General features: G+C 31.0%; 1 protein-coding gene across 4 annotated transcripts in view; it reads right to left on the minus strand.

The window, feature by feature from the left end:
• Positions 1-420: 420 nt before the first annotated feature.
• Positions 421-24,031, minus strand: part of LOC145247443 (WW domain-containing adapter protein with coiled-coil-like) — a 220,044-nt gene continuing 196,433 nt past the window's right edge. For all 4 annotated transcript variants that reach the window (XM_080109211.1, XM_080109214.1, XM_080109213.1 and 1 more), the window contains 5 exons: positions 15,450-15,518; positions 11,073-11,250; positions 8,238-8,415; positions 4,696-4,823; positions 421-2,498 (listed from right to left, as the gene is read on the minus strand). In XM_080109211.1, coding sequence (XP_079965337.1) covers positions 2,420-2,498; positions 4,696-4,823; positions 8,238-8,415; positions 11,073-11,250; positions 15,450-15,518 — 632 coding nt within the window. In that variant the 3' untranslated portion in view covers positions 421-2,419. The remainder of the gene's footprint in view (positions 2,499-4,695; positions 4,824-8,237; positions 8,416-11,072; positions 11,251-15,449; positions 15,519-24,031) is intronic.

Below are 24,031 nucleotides of genomic sequence, written 5' to 3' on the forward strand. Positions count from 1 at the left end.
TACCGTTTTCCTCCTTTAGTTTAATACAAATGAACTAACTATACTATTTAATGTTTGACTAAATTTAGATTCAAATCAAAATACTATTTGCTGATTTGAAGACTTAAAAATCACTTGAGAATTTGTGAAAAGCCACAATATATATATATACATAATTGTTTATTTTAAGTAAACTTCTATTATATTATGAAAAGTCATATTTCTTTGTTTAGCTAAAACTAGAAAATTACTGAAGATATATTTGGAAATTTTACCTAATCATTTTCAGTATGACCCCAAATATGTTATGGTATAAAAATAAATATTTTAATATTCATTTGTATGGTGTCATCAGGCACCAAATTAGTAAAGAGCTATAAAATAAACAAAAATTCCTTTCCTACTAGTAATTGTTTGGTAAAGAACACCAAAACTACGTCAAACGGTCAACTTTTTTTTTTTTTATTATTATATTGAAGCAATTGCAACAGTTTGCACATGATAGAGGTGGAGAAACAGGGAAGGGGAAGAGAGTGGAGAAAAGAAATGAAGAAAGGGATTGTAAAAGGCATATATGTTACGCACTTTTTTTTTTTTTTTTAACAATCTTGTATTTTCTTATGTATGTTCCCAGGTAGTCCTGTTTGTTATAAATAGATTTAAAAAAAAAAAAAGTTTGCCAGCATAGTCACATTAACTCAAAAGTGATTTTGAAACCATTAAACTGATGAATAGAAAATTACTATTCATCTGCCTTCCCTTGAGGGCCGAGTAAGACACAAGGTCAGTTTTTTATGTGGGGGAAAAATCTAGCTACCTCCAAAGGGGAGGAGAGGAATCAAAGTTGCCTCAGTCTAGGAGGATTTCTCTCACTGACTGATTACACAAAAGATAACATGTATTATCAGAAGATACTTTGCTCAGAGCCAATTTGAAAGGGACAAAAGTCAAGTATTTTTGTTGTGTGGTGCTCTTAAACTAAAGAAAGGAATGCCCAACTACGTAAGTCTTTTCAATATAATTGTTTAAATAGTACAGAACTATTAAACAGAAGCTTTATCTAAAATTAATGCATATTGTTTTTTATTTGTTGTTCTAAATATCATTATATATATATATATATTGCTTTCAAATAGCATAATGAAATTAAACAAAACTAAATCAACATAGCTCCCCATCTGAAGGAAATGGCTGTGTTTTTAACATGAAATATCAGGGGAGGATAGTTTCTCAGAACTAAGAGAAGAATCACATTAGCTTTTTTTAAAGATCATTAACATGGTTTGGATAGGGAGAAAAACTTTTTATTATTTTATTATTACGTTAGTAGCAGCAGAATGATGAAAAAGATTTTTAAAACAGATTGAAACAAGAAGATAAGAAATATGCATATAAACAGCTTAAGAGACAACTAAAAAAAAAAACTAAATTAAAAATAAATTAAAATTAAGCTGAACAATTAAGCTTAAATAGAAAAGTTTGCGTTTCACTTACATGAAAACAAAATAAAAATTGTGAAACGTAATCTTTAAGAATCTGTCAGGCGATCCATTAGTTGAAAAGTGACCAACCAGAATTAAAGCCGTCAATCCACAAGATTTCTTTTACAAAGAGCACAATTTGACCCCAGTAATTAAATGTTTAACAGGATGAAACGCAGATTGGTGCCATATAAGGGATCGAACCCTTGAAGAGCTTAAGAGATGAACATGTTCAAAACAAGCGGCCTTGCATTAAAATTAAATTGAGAGGAGAAGAGGAATAATTGGAACTGCATTCTAAGACTAAGGCAGTAAAATTATAATTGAACTGTTGTGTGTGTGTGAGAGAGAGAGAGAGAGAGAGAGAGAGAGAGAGAGAGAGAGAGAGAGAGAGAGAGAGAAGAACAAAAATAAAGAGCCACACAAGAACAGATAGGACAGGAGGGAAGGCAGAAGAGGGAGGGATGAAATAAAATTGATAGGAGGGGGAGGGCCTTACAAATGTTTTATTTTTTTCCCCCCCGTTTCAAAAATTAACAAGAAATACTGTAGTTTTCAACCACAAATTGTTTTTTTTTTTTTTATGCCAATGAAGTGTACAAGATAAAGCAGATTCTCATATTTGTCATTATTTGCAATGAGTGACAATGTTTGAGAAGACAAGTCATGTGTTGGGATTTTGGTGGTCATTTTTTTTTTTTTTTCTTTTTTTTGGTGATTTTATTATTTTTCCCCCTTATGTTTTTTTATTTAAACATCTTTGTTATATTTTTTCCTTTCATGTTTTTATTTATATATATATATTTTTCCAAAGTGAGTGGGTAATGTGGAGAGGGTAGGGAGAGAGGGGAAGGGGTGAATGGGGGGGGGGCGTTGTAATGAGAAAAATGGATGCTCATGAAAATACAGGCACACACTGAAAGACGAAGAGCCAGAGCAGAGCCAACCCCTGCAGATGGCTAGTCTGACGACAAATAGGATGGAGGCTGACTTTTCATGGTCTCTAATTCCTTAATCTGATGAGCTAAAAATAAGATCCTGAAAAATATAAAGAAAAATAATTTCAATAAAACGATTACAAAAAAAAACTTACATTCAAAAAAATACATTGAAAAATCTATTGAAATAATTGGTTAAAAAAATGCTGCTTCGCTCTATGTCAAAACAACTTAGCTAAACAAATAAATGCAAAGTTTCTTCCACCCATTTTAACATCATTCATCAAAACCTCATATTTTCTAACGATACTAGTAATAAAGTTTAGCAATCATACAGTATAGTTAATATCCAAAAAATTGAAAATAAAATGACAAATAACTCTTACTAAATGTGTTAAAATTTAATTTTTACCGATTCGTATAGTCTTCCAGTTCTGAAACTCTAGGTTTTGTTATTTTAATTTATGTCGCTTGCTTTTTCACTTAACTGAAAATAAGGGAATCAAAAGTTCTGATATTTTTGAGGTGATCGCTAATTTCAGGCTTAAAAAGATAGTTAAAAAAGTTTTACCATAATCCAACTGGTAACCATCCCCGGATTTAGAGTTAGTGGTATTGTAAACCCCTCTCCCCAGTATTCTTTTATCAAATTATCAAAATTAGCAACCATCTCCACATAAAAAAAAATTATAATCATACAATAATAACTAACAAATGTGTGATACCATCAACATCGCACTGGTAAAGTCAGAATTTTTTTACTTTAGCTAATAGGATGATAGAACTATGATCAAAGGGAGCTAACTCCTTTTTGGATATAGATATATTTACAGATTGTTTGCTGGCATGTTTAGGAGTGGCTATCAGTTTATGATAGTAGGAACAGTTTATGGACAGTCTTTAGTTTACGACAGTTGGGGCCAGTTTTGAATTGGATAGTTGCAAGCTTAACACAGTTGAAAGCAGATTATGGCTTGGACCAAGTCGAAAAAACCTTGAGTGATTGAAACTAGCGGGCATTGACTGACGACCTCGACAAAACATAGATATGAACCTTAACGTGTAGAGATTTGATAATGTCACACCCAGAGTGCAACTAATATTTACAAAAAGTGTCAGAGTGTGCTTCCTTTTGAGTCGTTTAATTTTATTTTTATTCTTGTGAATCCATGCACAAACCTTCAACAGCTCCCAATGTGAGAGACAACAGCATGGCCAGAAGAGAAGATAGAAGGGAAGAAGACTGCGGAAACAATGTTCAGGTAATGACATTGTTGAACGGGGTACCACGTGGTTTCACAATTGTAACAACAATAAAAAAAAATAGTTGATCGCCATCTTTGATTAATTTGTATTCAGCTAAGTAATAAAACATTTTTTTTTTTTAAATACTTAATTTTAGAACTTAAACAATACAGGTGAGTGGAAAATTAAATTTTAATATGTTTAATAAAAATTATTTGTTGTATATTATTTTATTTTCAATTTCTCGGTTGTTAACAATTGCATGATTGTCAAAAGTATATAATAAATTCTTTGGTGTTTATTAACCCTATACTATTAATTGTATGCTTTCTCCAAAACATTTTGAACTGAATGAACACGGATTACTTGAACAAAGCCTTTTACTTCGATAAAGTTTTCTAATTAAAAAAAAATAATAAAAATAAAAAATAATTCATTCTAAAGAATCATTTTTTTAACTTTCAAAATAAGATTTTTTATGAAATTAAGAAAATTTTTGCAAAAATGCTAAATATTACAACATTCTTCCCTTTCATTGACATTTAAAACAAAATTTACTAACACTTCACCACTTGTTTGCAATAAGAACAAAAATCAAAACATTAAATTTTAATTAAAATCAATATCTAATTTATCAGCATGTCGAAACTAATAAAATATCCAAAAATTAAGAAAAATGATAAAGTAGAAAATTAATTATTAATGAAAATAGTTTACAAAGAAAATTTCAAGTTATATTTACACTGAAATTCAAACAAATTATTTCCCTTGTTTAAGTTACAGTTTAAAAATGGTGGATCAATGGACTGAAAGTATAGGTTTTATGCAGCATTTAAGTAGATAACATTGCTTTTAGTTAAAACTGACATAAAACTTAAGTCGATAACGTTTGTTTTTAATGGAAGTTCAATTTTTATCATTTCCAACATGCATCCATTTTTCAAATTTTGCGCATATCACATTTACATTTTGTCGGAAAAACAAAAATGCTTAGCACTTAATAACTTGTTTATTGTAAACATAGAAAAAGTGATTAGATAAGTCTGTGTTACCTTTGTTCATGTAAAGTTGACTGTATTTCAGCAATCCGAACTAATGACCTGGCCCGTTTTAATTCCACAGATACTTGGCTACACTCCAAACTGCCAAGCGAAAGACCTCCTTCCCAATATCGGTTAGCCTGCCAAAACAAAATTCCACAAAATAAAAACCAATAACATTACAGCAACATTAAAACGTTCATATATACACGCAATTATGATAAAAAAGAATCGCTAAATCTTTTTATTAGACAATTTTTCATAGTCAACAAAAGGAGGGGGGGGGGCAATAAAGGAAGTCTGTTTTTATTTTTAAAAGAACTTTCAAATTTTCTCTAATAAATGTATTCATAAATTTGATTCACACCACAATATACTGTGCTGATGATTGATGAATTTACCTACTTTTGGAATATGATCTTTTCTTTCTGTAACAAGTATATACGTCATAAAGATTTTTCTGTATTTTGATTTTTCAATAAAGGGAGAATTGTAGAAAACCACCGATAAAAAAAAAAAAAATAAATAAAAAAATCAAGAAAAATAAAACATTGTAAAAAATAAATATTTTATATAAAATGTCAATGATAAAAATATAATTTTTTTCATTTATGTCATTTGGAGGGTGTCACCTTCTTACGGACTTCGGACAAAAGTATTTAAACATTATTATTCAATTAATGGTTAGAGTAAATTTAATAAATTTGTGAGTTGAAATATATAAATCTAAATATTAATTTTCATTATGAATAAGTGCATTAAATTTGGATTTTCTCAATTTTAAAAGTGTTCAAATTATTTTACAACTCAAATGAGCGGAAATTGGGTTTTCTACCTCAATCTGTAATTTAATGTTAAAAATATTCCTTTTGAAATAAATTTGTTAGGTTCAATATTATTTAGCAGAAATGATTTTATGGTATATAAAAAATTTGTCAACTAAATACTCTTCAAATCAATAAAACATTTTTTTTAAGTGTATTTTAAATTATACTCTTAAGTAGATTGAATAACACTGATTTTGGAATAATTCATTTGAAAATAGTAAAGTCAGAATTGTTTTTACTTTAGTTATTAGGATGATGGAACTATGATCAAAGGGAGCTAATTCTTTTTGTTTTAGGCGGAGTTACCTCCTCCCTTTTAATGCAAATTCTCATATAGAAGACGCGTGACCAGGACCAGAAACATTGATAGGTGTCGACAAAAGGATGACTTTGAAATCGATTAAACAAAAATGGAGATATACTACTTCTATCTGTGAGAGTTGTAATGGACGAATGCAAGTAATATCGGACTAAGACTGATAGATAAGATTTGTATCATTCTATGTGTTGCCTACTTATAAATAAAATGTCTACACACACATATATTTGTCCTGGGGCATACTCTTTTGCAAGGCATTAATGATGATTAATTATATGCAAACACTCCTATTCATAACATTAGTGATATAATAATAATGATCAATCAACAGCTTTGCCGATCGGATGATCTTTATTTTTTTTTAAACATGTATAAAAGATAATGAAATGTTGTAGAATATTATATTGATAAAACAGCCCACTAAAATTTTCACTTATATTAAAAATTTAGTCAATAAGCACAAAAAAAACTGGAAGGTCCTGCACACACAAAAGGTTTGATATCTTTTAATATAGTAGTACATTATAAGTAATTGAAATGATTTTATCATGTATACATACACACACACGCTGGGCTGGTTACACGAGTCAACGTTCATTGTATCTTGTTTTCAATTAAAAATCTGAATCTTAATTACTGGTCACCATAACATAAATATATATTTAATATTCTAAATACACTTCCCATAGTAAAATAATAACTAGCTGCAGTAAAATGTCAACATAAGCCTTCTTTTAATTATGTATGATTGTCTCTATATAAATAAAATGAACTCCTTTTTTCCTGTGTGAGTTTGACCTTAATAGGATTAAAAATCACGACATTACATTCAAATGTAATGTCCCCACACTTCAGCACAGGATCTGAGGTGTGCTATAGGCCTACTACCCTTACAGTTCCTTGATATTCGTATAAATAAATATAAATATAAAAGCTAAAGTGTGTGTGTGTGTGTGTGTGTATGTGTTCCTTCATCCTAAACTTGGCCTCCTCCTGCTACTATGACAATGACGTCATGTTTGACCTAGAAAACGTTGACGTTAGTTTCAACAACCTGCAACTGTTTTTAAAGGGTTAATTTTATCCGTTCTCAAGTGTGTGTCTCTTTGGCGTAGACGTAACGTGTCAGGCATTTTTTTTTTTTTCCGCCTTAGCCTCGATGCTTCAGGTTCGAGCCTGTCTTCCTACCTAAACCTTTTTTATACCTTTTTTACATTTGTTTGCAGTTTTGCGTTTTCCAATTTTTTATAACATTGTGTGTGTTTTTTTTTTTATAATATTAAAACAGCCCCAACCCCCTACACATCTCCAAACACCCGAGCAACGCCGGATACCCCCCCCCCAGTTTATATATATATATATATATATATATATATATATATATATATATATACAACTATAAATTTGGGTTTTTTGTGCATTGATATTCATCTATTTTTTTCTATCTATTTATAAAGAAAAAAAAAAACATGTCGTGTGGACTTGCATTCATCTGCAAAAAATCTAGCCAATTTGCATATTCTTTAAAACATTCATTTTAATTAATTCCCTATTAGTTTTGTTTTTGTTTTCTTATGGGATGATCATCTTTAGTTAACTATTACATGTAATTATATTCATGCAGATGTTCTACATGATTTATACTTGCGTAATATTTGTGTAGAAAGGTTATAAATAAACACAAACCTCTTTTTATATATATATGTATGCATTGTATATTTTTGTTTAAAAAATTTTGCCTTCCAAACTCCTGTTAGTTTTTGGTCTACAGACATGAAACTTAATATAATGGGTATTCAAGCCCATACAAAACTTTATATTTGGGTTTTAGCCAGGGAAAATCAGTGCAATAGTGTGACAATTAAAGAAATAAAATTTGCCAGGTGAAAGTTGAACAGCATTACGAATATGCATGCATAACCTATTAGCTATTGATTAATGTTTTAATTTTTAGTCTTGCAGCAAACATGTCTTCATAGGTCAGGCATTAATGTCAAAGAAAAAAGTAAATTGTAAGCGAAACATTTTGGTTTCAATTCTCAGTGGTGGTGCACAAATTTTTTTTTTTCAAACTTTTTAAATCATTACTATATATTGGGTCCAATATAACGTAATACGAAATCTGCATTAATCAAAATATCATATTTAAGTGTATTTTACAAGGATGACCTGCTAGCGTGTGTGTGCGTTTGTGTGTGTGTGTGTTTGAAGACATTCTTTAATAATGCCTAATTTGTGTCAACAGTGCGTTGATCAATTTCTGTGCAATCTCGGGTTTACGGATGAATTGATAAACTGTACAGACATATACACCTTTGAAAAAATACTAATTCTAAAGGGAATATTTTGTTTAAATTAAAAACTGATGGATTTGTTTAATTATAATGCCAACTGCAAGTTTGATTTACCTGTCGCTCTGCATGTTCGGTCTGCCAGCCTTGCACGTGGGCTGTCAATTTATCATTACAGTAATTACTAAGTGAAGGTGGTAGTTCAACAGAAGATTCTTTCTTTTCAGAAACGGCAGAAAGTGTACCAGGCTGGACAGCAAGGTCCTTAGAACTGCTGCTGCTTGGAGTAGGACTTCTAAAATAAAAAAAAAAAAGAGGGGGGAATGTTTTTATATAAAAATGAAAGTATGTAATGGAGAAAAAATAAGATTTTTTTTTTTGTCTTTTAAATTTACAAGTCTCCAAAAAAAAAATTTCAATGATTTAAAGAAAAAAATCTTTATAAATTTAACTGCATCAAATGCATAAACCGGTCACAAAAACTGAATTTTTGTGAAAATTGATTCGATTATTTCATGACACACATTGTGTGAGGGTAATTTTATGCTGAAGAGTGTGGAATGAATAGTCATTGAATAAATTTGCAAATGCTTTTTTAAGTGTAGTTTTAAGGTCATACTCCCCTCTCTACTCAGTGAGTCATTATTTAAACAGTTTGATAGTAGTATTTGTTTTCTTAAATTCTCTATTTAAAGTAAATGTGCATGAAATACACATATTCAATTGAAAGCCTGCTTAATACAATGCCCTGTCAGGATTGCAATTAAGAAAATGTATGGTTTTGTCAATAATGAAAATGAAATAGTTATGAAAAAGAACACACAGAGCAAGGGACATAACTCAACATACCCCTGTATTTTGGTGAATGTGAACTTTTTTTTATGAATTTTCCTTCTTGGACTTACATCCCCATCAAGTAATTAGTGCAACTTAAAGCATGATGTTTTGGAGAAGATCTCTACATAGACCTGTCACACCCGGTCTACACTCCCAGCTCCACATTTTGGGAGTCACCCATAAAGGGCATATTATGATCAGTGTGTGAACAAATCAGTACAAAAGTGAGATGAAGCAGGAGTTTTCCTCTCATCACATAAAAATGATGACCATGTACAAACAATTGCAGCATCATTTAACCGTGTTTCCTACACCCCCCCACCAAAACTGATCATATTAACCTACTTTAAGACATATCCAAAATAAAAATTACACAAAACTTGAAACCGACTTCCAAAATTTAAGCCAACAGCCAACAACACAAATTGCAAAACAAAAGAAAAAGAAAAATTCAGTTGTGTCAAAAATAGTATGTTTCAAAATATACAATGTTCTATCGATTTTATCACTCCCTCGACACCTCCCATATGAATTTTTTCATTAAACACTAACTTACAATACACAAAATTACTAATTTTTGCTAATTAATTACATTATGGTATTGCCGAATAATAATTAATAATGATAATAATAAAAAGAATTTTATATTATATTTAAAGTTACTTTTCATTGCCAACTTTCCTTAGATCAGATAGCAATTGCACTACACACGCCTTCAAAGGTTTACACATATGCACGTTTTCTTTTACCCCCCCTTACTATAAGACAAGACTGACCCCCCCCCCACCTTTAAACACACTTAATCATACTGTTAACTTCTATTTACAAAATACCAATGAAAATACATGAAACATTAATCAACTGTTATGACCAATTTATTCATCTGGGTATTGAAAGAAGGAAAAAAAAAAAAAAAAAAAAAAAAAAAAAAACAGGCCTAATATATCCCTCCCTAGAAGAAGAGAGAAAAAAAAAAAAAAAAAAAAAAAAAAAAAATCACCCAAGGCCTTGAGTGATTTTTTTTTTTTTTTTTTTTTTTTTTTTTTTTTTTTAAAAGGTTTGGTTCTTCTTTCTCTGTTTTAAAGCAAAAAAAACTTGTCTCTCATGGAGTCTCTTTCAGTGCTTGCATTTGTTTTCCTTATCATTGTCACTCTAGAACTAGTCGGTGACTATTTTGGTGCCCTATCAATTGAGCTATTAAAAAAAAAAAAAAATTTAAAAAAAAAAAAAAAAAGGCTTGTAAGAGTAAGAGAAATTGTATTGCATTATAATGTTACTTATGTTTTCTACAATATAGATAACTGAAAATATTTATTTTTATGGAAGAGTATTGCTGTGATATGGATCATTATATCATTTTATATGGTTGTCGCAGTAGTCTGATCAATCTAAGTGTTTTCTTGGTAAACAATACTGAAATATTGTTTACTTTCCAAATGCAAAATACATGAATGGAAATTCATTCAGGAAACATGCATAGATTTATTTTATTGATTTCCTACAAAAGATAATCCTTGCATATCAAAGAAATGTGTTCTTTGTTTTTTTTTTTTTTCAGTTTTACTAATGATGTTTGTAGTCTATTATTAGTCATTTACAAATCTTGTCTAATAGTGACATTGAGTTTTTCCTTTTAAAATCTGTAAAAAAAAAAAAAAAAAAAAAAAAAAAAAAAAAAAAAAACTGGAGAAAAAAGAAAATCTAACGAATAAGGGGACACAATTCTGTTATGACCAACAAATAAGTGGATTATATCCCTTGCCTTCGTTCCGATAAAAAAAATTTTACAAAAAAGAGATTTTGGTAGTTAGTGTCCCCAATGACGCCTGGTTAAACAGAGTTGAAGGGAAAGAGAAAAACTGGAATCTTAGGAAGTTCTCCAATTTTCTAATAATTATAGGAGCAACTGGATTTGTGAAAAAGAATTTCAAAACTACCTGGCAAATATATACCTGGTGAACCAAGTGCAAGATATACAAATAATTGCACTTGAACGAATGGTTAAAATCTTAAAAAGATCTTAGTTTGAATGTATAAGATAGAGGATGTCCCATCCCTAGCTATAACAAAATAAAAAAATTGAGAGGGGGGGGGGGGAAAGCTTGAAATACTCACTCAGTTTTGACACTTCTTTCTGATCGGGGACTTTCTTTCCCTGATTCTTCTTCATGTGGAGGTGGATTCAAATTTACTGGAGGGAGGTGAGAGCTATCTGTACTTGGTGTAGGTGATTTTAAAGATTGTTGAGGTGAGGTATCTGCATGAGGAACTGATATTCGGGGTGATGGAGCAGCTGAAAAGACAAGTTTGAAAAAATATATATATCTGATATGCTATAATAATTGCAAGATACATAGAATTAGAAAATAATTTTTAAGGCGTTTTAAACAAAAGAATATTTAATTTTGAAAATACAATACTGTAAAGTACTAAAGCAAACTTGAAATCGATCAATGACAATTTGTAAAAACTTTTCAAAATGATGAGCAAGACTGTCACTACTTCATTATTCATAAAATTTAATTTCCTTATTTAAAAATAAAACTGAATCAATCTACGTGATTTTTGGAATATATTTTTATTTAGTCATGGATACATACATAATACAGATCATTCTTTATTTTTTAATATAGGGAGAATTCTAAACAAGAACCAAATGGTTTGTATTTAAAAAAAATTTAAACTCATTTTATCAGAATGATAAAGAATTTTTTATTTTTAATTCATTGAAAATTTTTCTACTCATCATTTCTGAAGATAGTTTCATAAATATACATTGAAAAATACTTTTGCAATAACAATATTAAATGAAATCAGACTCATATTTGGTTTCTGTTTTCCTCAAAGTTTAAGCTTTGATCAATTTTTCTCTAAAAATTTTAAATTGAAATTCTTATTTTCATCAATCACTTTTCATTGGTATTTTTGTCTCTTTCAATTAAAATCTCCAGTGATTGAACTCATGAGATGAAGAGAATTCAATTAATTGCATATAATTTTAGATTTTATAAGTTTTAAATACAAAAAATGCATGTAAAAGCATTAATTTTTGTTACTTGTGAAGAATAAAGACCAGGCTATTGTAGGAATTTTCCAGGCAGTTTATGTAAAACCCCAAACAGTGCTGAATTAAAGTTCCGTGATTTTTCTCTCTCTCATAAACGCCCCCCTCCCTCTTTAAAATGGAATCACTCCAGATAAGGCATGAAGCATCTTGATGTAAGGAATTAAAAAATACTATTTAAAGGTCAAAAACTTGCCAACGATAAGTGTTTTAGATGAATGGATTCTGATCCAGAAAACAGCAATCCTTTGTCAGAAACATAGGTCATGGAATGCGAGGACTAAAGGATAAAATAAGGGAAGCAAGAATTATGGGGCTGTGAAAATAAACTTGATGCTCACTTTAAAAAAAAAAAATGAAAACCATATTCTTTTTGTTATCACAAAGAAAATACAATGAATAATTATTGGATAACTTTTACAAAACTTTTAGAAACTTAAAATTCAAATAAAAACACTCATTGTAAAGCAAGTTTCACAAATATTTATTTTTTGAAAAACAACTGATAGCAAATTAAAAATGTTTATTTGATTTTTTAATGTTTTTGATGAATATTTGTTATATTTTTTAATAAATCATTAACAAACATTTTTTTTTTTTTTTAATTTTTGCATGATCCCCCCCCCCCCCCCCTTGTGATTTCATTGGCTTGGCGGTTCAGCACCTTCCGGTATTTTATGTAAAATGCCTGGAAAATTCTGACAGTAGCAGGGTCCTTACTTTTATAAGTACCAGTTTTGTTAAATTAGACAAAAAGCTGTAGAAAGTATGAGTGTGTGAGGGGGTCATTAATCAGTCTTTGTCTATCCTACTCTTAACAAAATACATTTTGATTCATTGGTTCAAGCATTGTTCCTTTCAGTATTTGACAGTCGCCACAATACCACATTTACTCCACTCAAAATATCTCCATTTAAAATTATTTTATTTTTTTATTTTTTTTGGTCTTCAGACTAGGATCAGTCTAAGGTATGCCTGTTAATGTGTCTAATCACTGCATCTAGGTTTAGTAGAAATAAGAAATAACCAGAAACGAGTGATATATAAACCCTGACGACAGAATTTTTTAAAAATAAAACTCACGTTGACACTGCATGTCTGGAAATAACATACAAAAATATAGACTGCTCAATAAGAATAGTCTAACTTCAATGAATTAAATCAAAGATTGTTTTCAAAATTTGTTAAGATACATAAAAAAGTAGTATGAAGCACAGCAGACAAAACCTAAATACTTTTATAATCATTATAAATCAATTAAAAAAAAATTTTTTTTTAAATCGTATCTACTTTAATTTTCATGTCCCAGCAGAGTAATGAACATATCCAAAAATGACAAAAAATGATAATGTAGAAAATTAAATATTAATGAAATTTGTTTTTTAAGACAATTAACAAACATTGAGTTTTGCTATTTAAAAAAAAAAAAAAAAAAATTGATTCATGACAAAGGAGGTATTAATTTTCTGAAATTATAGGCCAATTTGACATAACTCAATTTCTGCTAATTCTCTTCAGAAAAGTGTTTTCATTAATAATTAATTTTCTTTCTTATTTTTTTTGTAATTTTTGGATATGTTCATTACTGCAACATGATAATTAAGTAGATATGATTGGTTTTACATGAAATTCAATATTTCGATTTAACAAAGAAACGCCAAAAAAGTAAAATGGAGTTACTTCCCTTTCCTCATAGCTCAGTTTTTATTATTAAACATAACTTATTTTCATTGCTTTTACTTCACATTTAATTCAGCTTTTCTAAAATACAGGGTTCAATGAAAGCATTTGTAGTATTCAGTTTGTAAAAACTTAATGATTGAATTCTTTCTCTCAAAACTACCTCCTCCCTTGACGTTTCTGAATTTTTGAGATGAGGATTGGTTATATGTATTATTATTATTCATCAGACTACTGTTCTCATCTTGAGTGGGATTTTCACAACGTTTTGGTTGATATAACTTCCGACCTTCTTCAGGTATATACAAGTAAGAAGTATAGAGGTAGATATACATTAATATATAGTAATAAGTAATAATAAATAGTGATATTTACAACTAGAAATAAAAGTAGGTTTAAGGCTCCTAAAATTCGTACTAGAATTGTCCGCAAGAGTACTGGGAAAAATCAATTGTAAAAGTGATATTCTCCTGACAGTTGCAGGTTCAATCCTCAGTGTGGGCGACCGAAATATACATTTGTGAATTACTTAGGACCTCTATCCAGTCATGGCTGACGAAACAAAAAGTCTTGACATTCCGTCCAAATTCCCAAGTTCGACAAGACACCTGAAGAAGGCTGGAGGTTACATCGACCGAAACATTGTGAAAATCACACTCAAGATGAGTCTGATGAATAATACATATACCTCCTCCCTTGTTATTTATTAATGTGGACTCTAAAATTTGAGTATATATGAACAGGTTCTGCATTTGATAACACAAAGAAGTAACTCGCAAACACACTGGTTCTCATTAGAGCATCAAAGTTAAAAAAAAAACCTAACGTCATCTCCCCTGACTAGGATATACATACGACTGGGGAGCACTTGTGAATTTAAATATCCACTTGACACTTCCTCAGTTCAATCCACATCCTCAATTACTTTTACCAGAATGAAAAAAAATATTTAATTTGATTAACCACTGCTGGTGTTTGCTTTTGAAAAATGACTGTTTGCAAACCATCTCTAGTTTTAGAATTCTGACGGTACAACATCTGACAAGTAAAAATAATTCTAGTATTAACGAACAGCTTCATTTAAAGCCAGAAAAAGTTTCCAGGAATGAAAATTAATCAGAAATAGTATGAGATGCCAAATATGTTCAAGGAAATGCATTAATCAAAAAGAAAAAAAAAAAAAAATATTGTGACGGATTAACTTGGAGGTGCATGAATGGCCAATGTAGGCAGTGAATCTATTTGCATAATAGGAGTTTTCTTTCCAAGTGAAGCCTTGAAATTAGAAAAATAAGAAAGAGTGTATACATGTGATTCCATGACATCGCAACAGTTAGAAACAAGTCATAAAAAATATTTAAACAAAAATTTTTTTTTTGTACCCCAAAACTCCTTAAAACAGTAACATCTTTTCCAGAAACCAAAGTTTTCACTTGTTGCTACACATTAATATAGTTTTATGAATAAATATAATTGATAGTTGCTTTAAAAAAAATTTTTTATTAATGTATTCCTGTTTTCTATCATGTTTTTTTTTTCTAGCATTAAAAAATTTCATCAACATTTGGCAAAACTGGTTTACGTACGCTGTCAGAATATGCCAATGCCACATCATGTAGAAACAAGTCATTCTCTGCACAAGTCTTAGATAGAAATCCTAGTTTGTTAAATTTGAGAATATTCTGATAGCCATGTGTGAATTTGTGTAATCAGTTGTGGGTGAATTGCAGTTAACAAAATAAACTCACCATTTTGTTGCGTGCTCATAGACAGCTGCCTGGAAATGGCTTCTTGTAATTTTTGTAACGTTTGTAATGCTGTGAAGAGAAAGGAAAAGATTCAGATGAAAACAAAATTAAGATCAACAAATTAACATTTTTTTTTAATTTTAATATATTTTAATTTTTTTTTTCATTAAAAGTAGACAGATTGTGAAGAGGCACAGATGCCAAAATGAATATAATTTTGTTGAGAAAGATAAAATATATCTTTAATATATGAGGGACATTCAAAATTACTGCCTCATATATTTTTTTTTTTTATCAAGACCGAATGGATCAAAGGAGATTGCAAATTGCATTGCTATGATGACTGAACTTATGCATTCATGAGTTGAAATTTTCATCTCTGTTGTAGATATTGATGGTATGAAACTAAGAAAACAATCCCTGTCATGAATGTTAGCAGCAGAGATGCATCACTGAATTTCTGGCAAAAGTACATTAAGAATGGTGGTGACTATGTAGAGAAATGAATTCTGGAGCAGAAAAAGGTTGTTTTAATGGTAACACTCCAGTCTTCGAAGCTCTTAACTGTCAGTTAAAAAAAGATTTTCATTTTAGAATGATCCTCATATAAATCTTTCTTTAGAGATTTGAAATGTTGAACCTAAACAGCATTTAAGCTCGCATAAACTTTCTAAGTAGCACATTTTCATTTTGCTTAAGAGGTTATTGGCACTATAATCAAACTTTATCATTTTTTTTTTATTTTAAATTTTATAAGTACAGTTCGTATATAAAATATAGTCATCTATAGGTACAGTTCGTATATAAAATATAGTCATCTATAGGTACAGTTAGTATATAAAATATAGTCATCTATAGGTACAGTTGTTTCATCATATGAAGACATATCAGCGTAGTTACATGCAACTACATGCATACAGAGAATCAAAACCGGAACGCCAGATAACTTTTAACTAATCAGTGATATAAAGCATCGTTTTACTATGTCCTCCCAAATTAGCTGCTAATAACAGCACGGCAATGCTTTATGACTCTTCTCCTTGTTTACATTCTTTGTTACTAGTAAATTAAAAGAATTCTATTCACTTTATGGACGAGTATTGCTTTATGCTAAGTGGAAGACCATTATTTCTTTTGTGTGTGTGTGTGTATATATATATATTTATACACAGTCTCAAAAAAATGTACTGGTACTGTTATCAGCATTGTGTGAATAATAATGGTCATCAATTTGGACATTTGCAAACATGATTCTTCAATTACATTTGTCTTCTGTATTCAAAGCTATTCCATTTCATTCTATGTTCATAAGGTTTTATTGTCATTCGAAGTGAGAGTACACAAGTACATTTTTTGAGCCACCATAAATAAATATAAAAGCTAATTTGATACAATTTGGCTGAATCACAGCTCTTTAGTATGGCTAGAAAGGCAAATATTTCAAGCTGGGATCAAAACCTTTTTTTTTTTCAACAGTCAACTCTAACCATTCAGTTATCAGCAACAGGCTACAAAGTAAAATCGAGTTGAAAATGTTGGATAAGATTCCTTTTGAAAAAGCATATTATGTACACTACATTAATGACTGACTGATAAAAAATATGAAATAACTGCTCCCTCCAAACACTTAAAAATGAGCATGCTGCAGAACGCTACCATAGAAATTAAAACTATGATTTTTATTTTCCAGAATGCATGACATTCTGACCAATCAAAACTTAAGGAATGACATATGGCTTAAAACAAGGATGCATGATAAACCTTAATATAAGAAAGTGTAATGAAAATTATAATTCTATATATTTTTGTGAGAAATTTTTTTTTAATATGAATGTCGATTCATAAAGTCCATACTTTAAATATGGCTAGAAAAAGTGTTTAATTTTAAGCCTTGATTTCTAAATTTTGAAGCATTTATTTTTACTTCTATTTTAATAATTTTCTTTTATTTTCATCTTAAAAATATATTTTAAATATTTTTAAATATTAATTTCTCATCTACATAAACTTCTTAGGATTTTGGAAATAGGACCACCAAACTAACGGAGACAAATTTTTAAGCGACTACAACATTATAACAGAGCTCAGCATTCACATTTGACGTCCATAAGTAGAAAATATAACATTTTACTTGATTATATTTATAACCTGAAAATTAAAAAAAAATTAAAAACTGTTGAGTTAATAAAAAGTTAAGCACTTGAAGAATTAGACATATCTTGAGGGAAAAAGATGGTGTTATGGTGCAAAAGAACAGATTTTTTTTCCACACCATGGCAGAATCTGATAGTAAAACAAAGTTATTCAGTACCTATCTACTTGCCTAAATGTATAAAATTCTTTGGGGAAGACAATAAAATTGGTCCCAAATCTCTAAATTACTATACCTATATCAGATTTTAATTAAATTTAAATTATATGTGTAAGACATTAATTCATAATGTTCTCAAATATTCTAGCTGTTTCTGACGATGTGAGAGGAAATAGAAAAGGATAGAGGAGTAAAAATAAAAAAAAAATAATGAAATAAAAAAAAATATATATATGGTGTTATGAGCATGAAACAGTACATAATAGTGATCCTACAATTCAATCCCAAGCAACATCAGGTGTTCCTGCAATTGTGTGCTTACACACAAAGAAAAATATCCATCCCGGGACAAATATAAGAAATAAATATAGCAATAGTTTTAAATTTAAGAGTTTTCTTTTCTTTGTAAAGTATGGTAACAGTTTTAGTACCCTCCCCTATTAAATTTTACAAAAAAATAAAAAAGAAAAATAAATAATAATGTGCCTACGTTACCGACTGTTATCTAGAATAAATATTCTTCAATTTATAAGTTCAATAGTTTAGGGTTTTATCAAGCATATACATCAGCATGTAACAGAGATTGTTTAAAAAAAAAAAATTGTATTACTTAATTTGATACAGATCAAATCTTTTGTCTACATTTTTTTGTTGTATTTAACTTAATAGTTTTTAGAGGGTGGGTGAGAGCTCAGATAGGTGCACCGTAAAGCTTACCACATATGTTACTTTCTGTATTGCCAAAAATTCATAATCTGTTGAATATATTATTTCTACATAAATATGTATAAATACACGAACTTAACATTTATCTCTTCTACACACAATCTCTCTCTATATATAGATACTTATAAAACTTTTTGGACCTTGCACCCTTGCTTGAATCTTGTCTCCCATGATCGAGCAAGTGCATCTTTAAAAAAGGGATGCCAAGTGAATTTATACCCATGTGTGGTGGCATGTCTCAGAGCCTAAGGAATGTGGATGCAGAGTTGTATGTTTTGATTTTGATTCTAGCTGATGGTACCAAAATCATATATATCTTTTATAATATAAAGCTGAACGTCTGTGTGTGTGTGTCTGGTCACGAATAGCCTCCTATATGGTTGACTATTATAGAAAACTGATCACATATAATGAGAGAAGATGTATCGAGACACAGAAATGGGTATGTTTGATCTGGCAGAACGGTGGTTCATTAAAATTGTGGGGTCTGCGTTTGCGCCTGGTCCACCAAGTATGGAAATAAAAAATTTAAAAATTTAAAAAAAAAAAAAAAAAGCGTTTACAAGTGTTTTTGATATAGATGTACATAATACTTTGATAAGTATGTTTTAACTTAAATAGGGATGGGGTAATAAAATTGTGGGGTTTGAGTTTGCGCCTGGCCTCCATAGAATAGAAATAGGCACAAACTTTAATAAAGACTTTTCATATCTATCTGCATAAGTATACTTTGATAATTATGTTTCAGTTTGAAGAAATATGGTACAATAAAATTATGGGGTGTTCGTTTGCGCCTGACCTCCATAGAATGGAAATATGTCACAAAGTTTAACAAGGTTTTTTAATATAGATCCACAGAATATTATAAGTGTTTCAGTGTGAACAGATATGGTATAATAAATTATGGAGTTTATCTATTTTATTTTTTACTTTCATAATATTTTGCTTTGGTTTTGATACCCCCAAATTCGAAGCTATCTCTTTACAACCCTTCCTTTTCATAACCTATCATCTATATATATAAAAGCGAAAATGTGTGTATGTATGTATGTATGTATGTTTGTGTGTCTGCTAAAACCTTTCGACACATACAACAAAAATTCACAAACTTGGTCTCATATGAAAGCCCCACCTTCCGGACAACATATCGAAAAATGGGCCCAAAGTGACCATCAGAAGTGCGTCAACTGATCGATTTTCTGCAGGGGTGGGGGGAAGCAAAAAAGTGACATTTTAATGTTAAACATTACATATTTTTAAATCGATTTATAACTGCCCCAAAAAATACGGCCGCCAACTCTTCTACATAAAGTATACACGCGGCCGTTTATTTTGGGTCAACTTGTATTTAAAACCCGCTGAGTCATGTCACATGATCTTGACGTCAGCAACCTCTAATGGCGGTCTGAATTTACAATTTAAAAATGTTATCGGTAAAAAAAAATTAATTAAAGCTAAACTATGAACTTCTACGCTATGGCAACGTTACCAAAGTTATTACCACATTCAAAATAGGTAGATACGATAGTTAAACGAAAAATAATAAGCCAAACATGTGAAGTAAAAAAAAAAAAAAAAAAAAAAAAAAAAAAAATGCTTACAAAAAATATTAACGAACAAAGTTTTTAAATATAAAAACAGCCAGACGCCATTTTCCAGTCTTTAGAGTAAGGAAGACGAAGTGAGAGAGAGAGAGAGAGACGCAAACAGAGAGAGAGAGAGAGAGAGAGAGAGAGACGCAAACAGAGAGAGAGAGAGACGCAAACAGAGAGAGAGAGAGACGCAAACAGAGAGAGAGAGAGACGCAAACAGAGAGAGAGAGAGAGTGAGAGTGAGAGAAACGCAAACAGAGAGAGAGAGAGAGACAGAGAGAGAGAGACGCAAACAGAGAGAGAGAGAGAGAGAGAGAGAGAGAGATATCCGAAATCGATAGGGGGGAGGGTCAACAACGCATGCGTCAGATGACGTCATGACCTGATTTACTTTAAATAGTTGATAAACCGAACAAACTTAATATACGCCGCTTTAGCGCAGGTAGTTAAGGCCTTGGTTCATTATCTAAACGTTTTGGGTTCGAATCGTGGTGAGAGATTTTTTTTTTTGTTTTTTTTTTTTGATTTTTTAAATTTAAATATTGAACCCTATATTATTTAAGCCATTTTTCACGTTCGTTCGTTTTTCTGTTTTAATCGTTCGTTTGCCTTACGTTATTTTTTTTTGTGTTTTTACCCCCCCACCCCCACCGCTTAATTAAAACGTTTTCTTTTCTTACTTCGCTTATAACAATGCTTACATCGTCATCGTTGTCGTCGTAACGCTCGACGACTTTCAAACATCTTTCACTTCTGGCTGGCCGATTTTATTTTCAAACTTTGCCTCAGGGGTTCGGCTTCGATCACCCCCCCCCCCTCCGCTTCTTTTTTTATTTAACACCACACACCCCTACAAACACCCAAGCAACGCCGAGTACCCCTCGCTAGTACTTTCATAAATCAGAGTCCATTTTCTGTAGGCTGTTTTTGAACCCAGTCAACGACGGGTACTTTTGCTAGTATATATATATATATATATATATATATATATATATATATATATAGTGTTTAGATCTCACTACTATACATTAGATTCATCATAATTGATAGAGAATTGTCTATAATAATATATAATCTGTATGAATTAAAATATAATATTTAAGCGTATCTTATGACTGGGCAATGCCAGGCAGCCTGCTAGTATATATAAGTGACTGTGTGTGAGGAATGGTCTCCACAAAATTGTCAATTTTTGGTCTACAGACTTGAAACTTGATACATGGGGATGTGGACCTTTGGGACAAATTCTATTTGGTCTTTAGCCACTAAAATAGCTGATATGGGGTCAAAATTAAAAAAATTGGAACTTGGCAGGTGTAAATAGATTTAAAGTGCTCTTTTATGCATATACAAATATACATTTATAGGCTAAACATTTTTTTTTTAACTTTTAATATGTGCATGGACCTGACTCAAAGAGTAATGAATAAGCTGTGTTTCGGTTTCAATTTTAGCTGATGACATCCCAGTCATTATATTTTTTTAATTTTTTTTACTTTTGAAATCACTATTATATATTGATACAATATAATCAATAGAGAATTGACGCTATAATAATAAATACGAAAGTTTCATAAGTTACAATGTCATATTTAAGCACATTTTATGACAAGGTAATGCCAGGTGGCTTGTTAGTATTAAACATAAAACTGCAAATTTATGATCATGACGGCATATCTGTGCACAAGTTTTTTTTTCTTTCTTTCCTATTTGAGTTTTAGACATTAGATCCTCCCTTTCAATGTTAAAAATATTTCTACTGTATTAGGGACAAAAGTGAATGGTAGCATTCAATGCTGCTAAAACGAAGCTGTTTTAATAATTACAAGAAACCTTCTCAACCACTAATAGCTATGGCTAAAGATACATTACCTGAAAGTACTTTGTTCAAACTCCTCGGCTTAATGTTCACAGGGAACATGAGTTGGAACAGATACATTGAGGACACTGCCAAGGCTGCTGCTAGGCAGGTGGGCTCTATTGTGCTAGAAAGTTATTTGCATCTGAAAGTATCCTATACATCTACAAAGCCACCATTTGCTCATGTATGAAGCATTGTTGTCACATATGGGCTGGTGCATCTGCTACTAGTCTCTTACTCCTGGACAGGAGTCAAAAAAGAGTAGCCAACCTGATAGGTCCTCAACTGTTATCTAAGTTTCAACCTCTGTCCCAGTGATGAAATGTTGCATCCCTCTGCCTGTTTTACAAGTTATTTTAATGGTGGCTGTTCAGACGAACTTCAAACCCTTGTACCCCACCTCAACATAAATACCTCTGACAACCCGACAAGCAGCCAAGTCCCACCTCTACACAGTAGAGATCCCCAGATTTCAGAAAGCCTTCTACTCTAACAGTTTCTTCCCCAGAACTGCTAGACTATGAAATTCCTTTCCAGGTTCCTGCTCCCCCAACTATTCTGACATGCAGAAGTTCAAGTGTAATGTAAACAGACATCTTGCTGCTCAACTCCCTACATAGTATCGCTGCAACTCGTCTCTGATAGTAGCCCCTATATCAAAGTGGCACTATGCCTTGTTTGGGGTGAAAATTAAAAAAAAAAAATTAGGATAGATTTAAAAAAATTTTTTTTTTATTTATCCCCATGAAATAAAGAAACTTGAAAAGTTCTTGCTATTAAACAAAACAAACGTTTGCTGATTAATCCTTCATTAATAATCAAGTATTTGAATGAATTTCCTAATATTAAGCTGAAAATTAATAATTTTTTTTATATTATTGTAGATTAACACTGTCCTGTGGGGAGGCATTGTAAATAGGTACATTTAAAATCCATGCTAGTTTGTAATTGGTCTGATATTCACACCAACAACAATCAATGTGTAATCAAAACTTTCCAAAGATGGTTGACATCATAAAAAGCATATGAAGATTATATTAGAATTCTTTTGACTACTACTCTCATCTTGAAGGTTATTTTCACATTTCAGTCGATGTAAACTGACCTTTTTCAAGTATACCTTGTCAAACTCCTGAATCTTTTGTCAGAAGGTTAGATTGGCTAAAATGTGAAAATAACATTCAAGATGAGAAGAGTGGTTCAAAGAATCCAGATAATACGAATAATCATATCACACACAGATACTGATCAATCCAAAGAGAATCACTCCTAAAGGTTTAAAAAAAACAAAAACAAAAAAAAAACTTCTATACAAATCTTTCATTGCTCTCCAATGCCGAAAAAAATTAATAGCTGTAATCTGTTTCACATATACCTTATTTTCAAGAAATGATAAACAAATGTATCTGTTGAATATTTCAATTTATTCATCAACATTTTGTGAAATCGCGCATTTTTTTCTATAGAATTGTTTTTTAATTGCCAACGAGCGTGCTCTGTCTGAGTAATTGACTTTGAAGCAATCAGAAGTTTGTAAGTATTATCGAGAAAGTGTTTAATCAAAAGTTTCCTTACTTGGACTTGTTTCGGCATTCGTCCTGGAGCAGTTGGGTTGCCTCCATATAGAGAATTTAACTGGATCCAGAACAAATGCTGACCAGGCGCGACAGTCCATCGTAGAAGCAGATATGAGCATTAGTCAATCTTGGTTCTAGCAGGGAACTATTAGGGTGAGGACTCAGCTTTGGACTCTGTTTCACTATCTTTTTTAGCTGACCTCTGCATTGTCTTTTCCAACCCTGAGGAGGAGCTGGATCGATAGCTTTGTGAGCAGCAAAGAGTCTGACCAAACCAATGAAAACATCTCATGAGGAGAGCTTGTTGTAGAGAGGATATGTTGGTATGAAAACAAACAGTATTTGGATGAACTGTTACCCACGAACATGAAGGATGTAGTGTAAACAGTAGTGATGTCACATGCTCTCACTGGCCAGGTTTCACAGCCGTACAGTAGAATGGTGTGGCTCTGAAGCTACCAATTGCATTGGATGGGAGAGGGGGGGGGCTCATACCTTTTCCAAAGATATTTACA

Source organism: Euprymna scolopes, chromosome 25, assembly GCF_053919585.1.
Source record: "Euprymna scolopes isolate OS-2025 chromosome 25, ASM5391958v1, whole genome shotgun sequence".
Taxonomy (NCBI): domain Eukaryota; kingdom Metazoa; phylum Mollusca; class Cephalopoda; order Sepiida; family Sepiolidae; genus Euprymna; species Euprymna scolopes.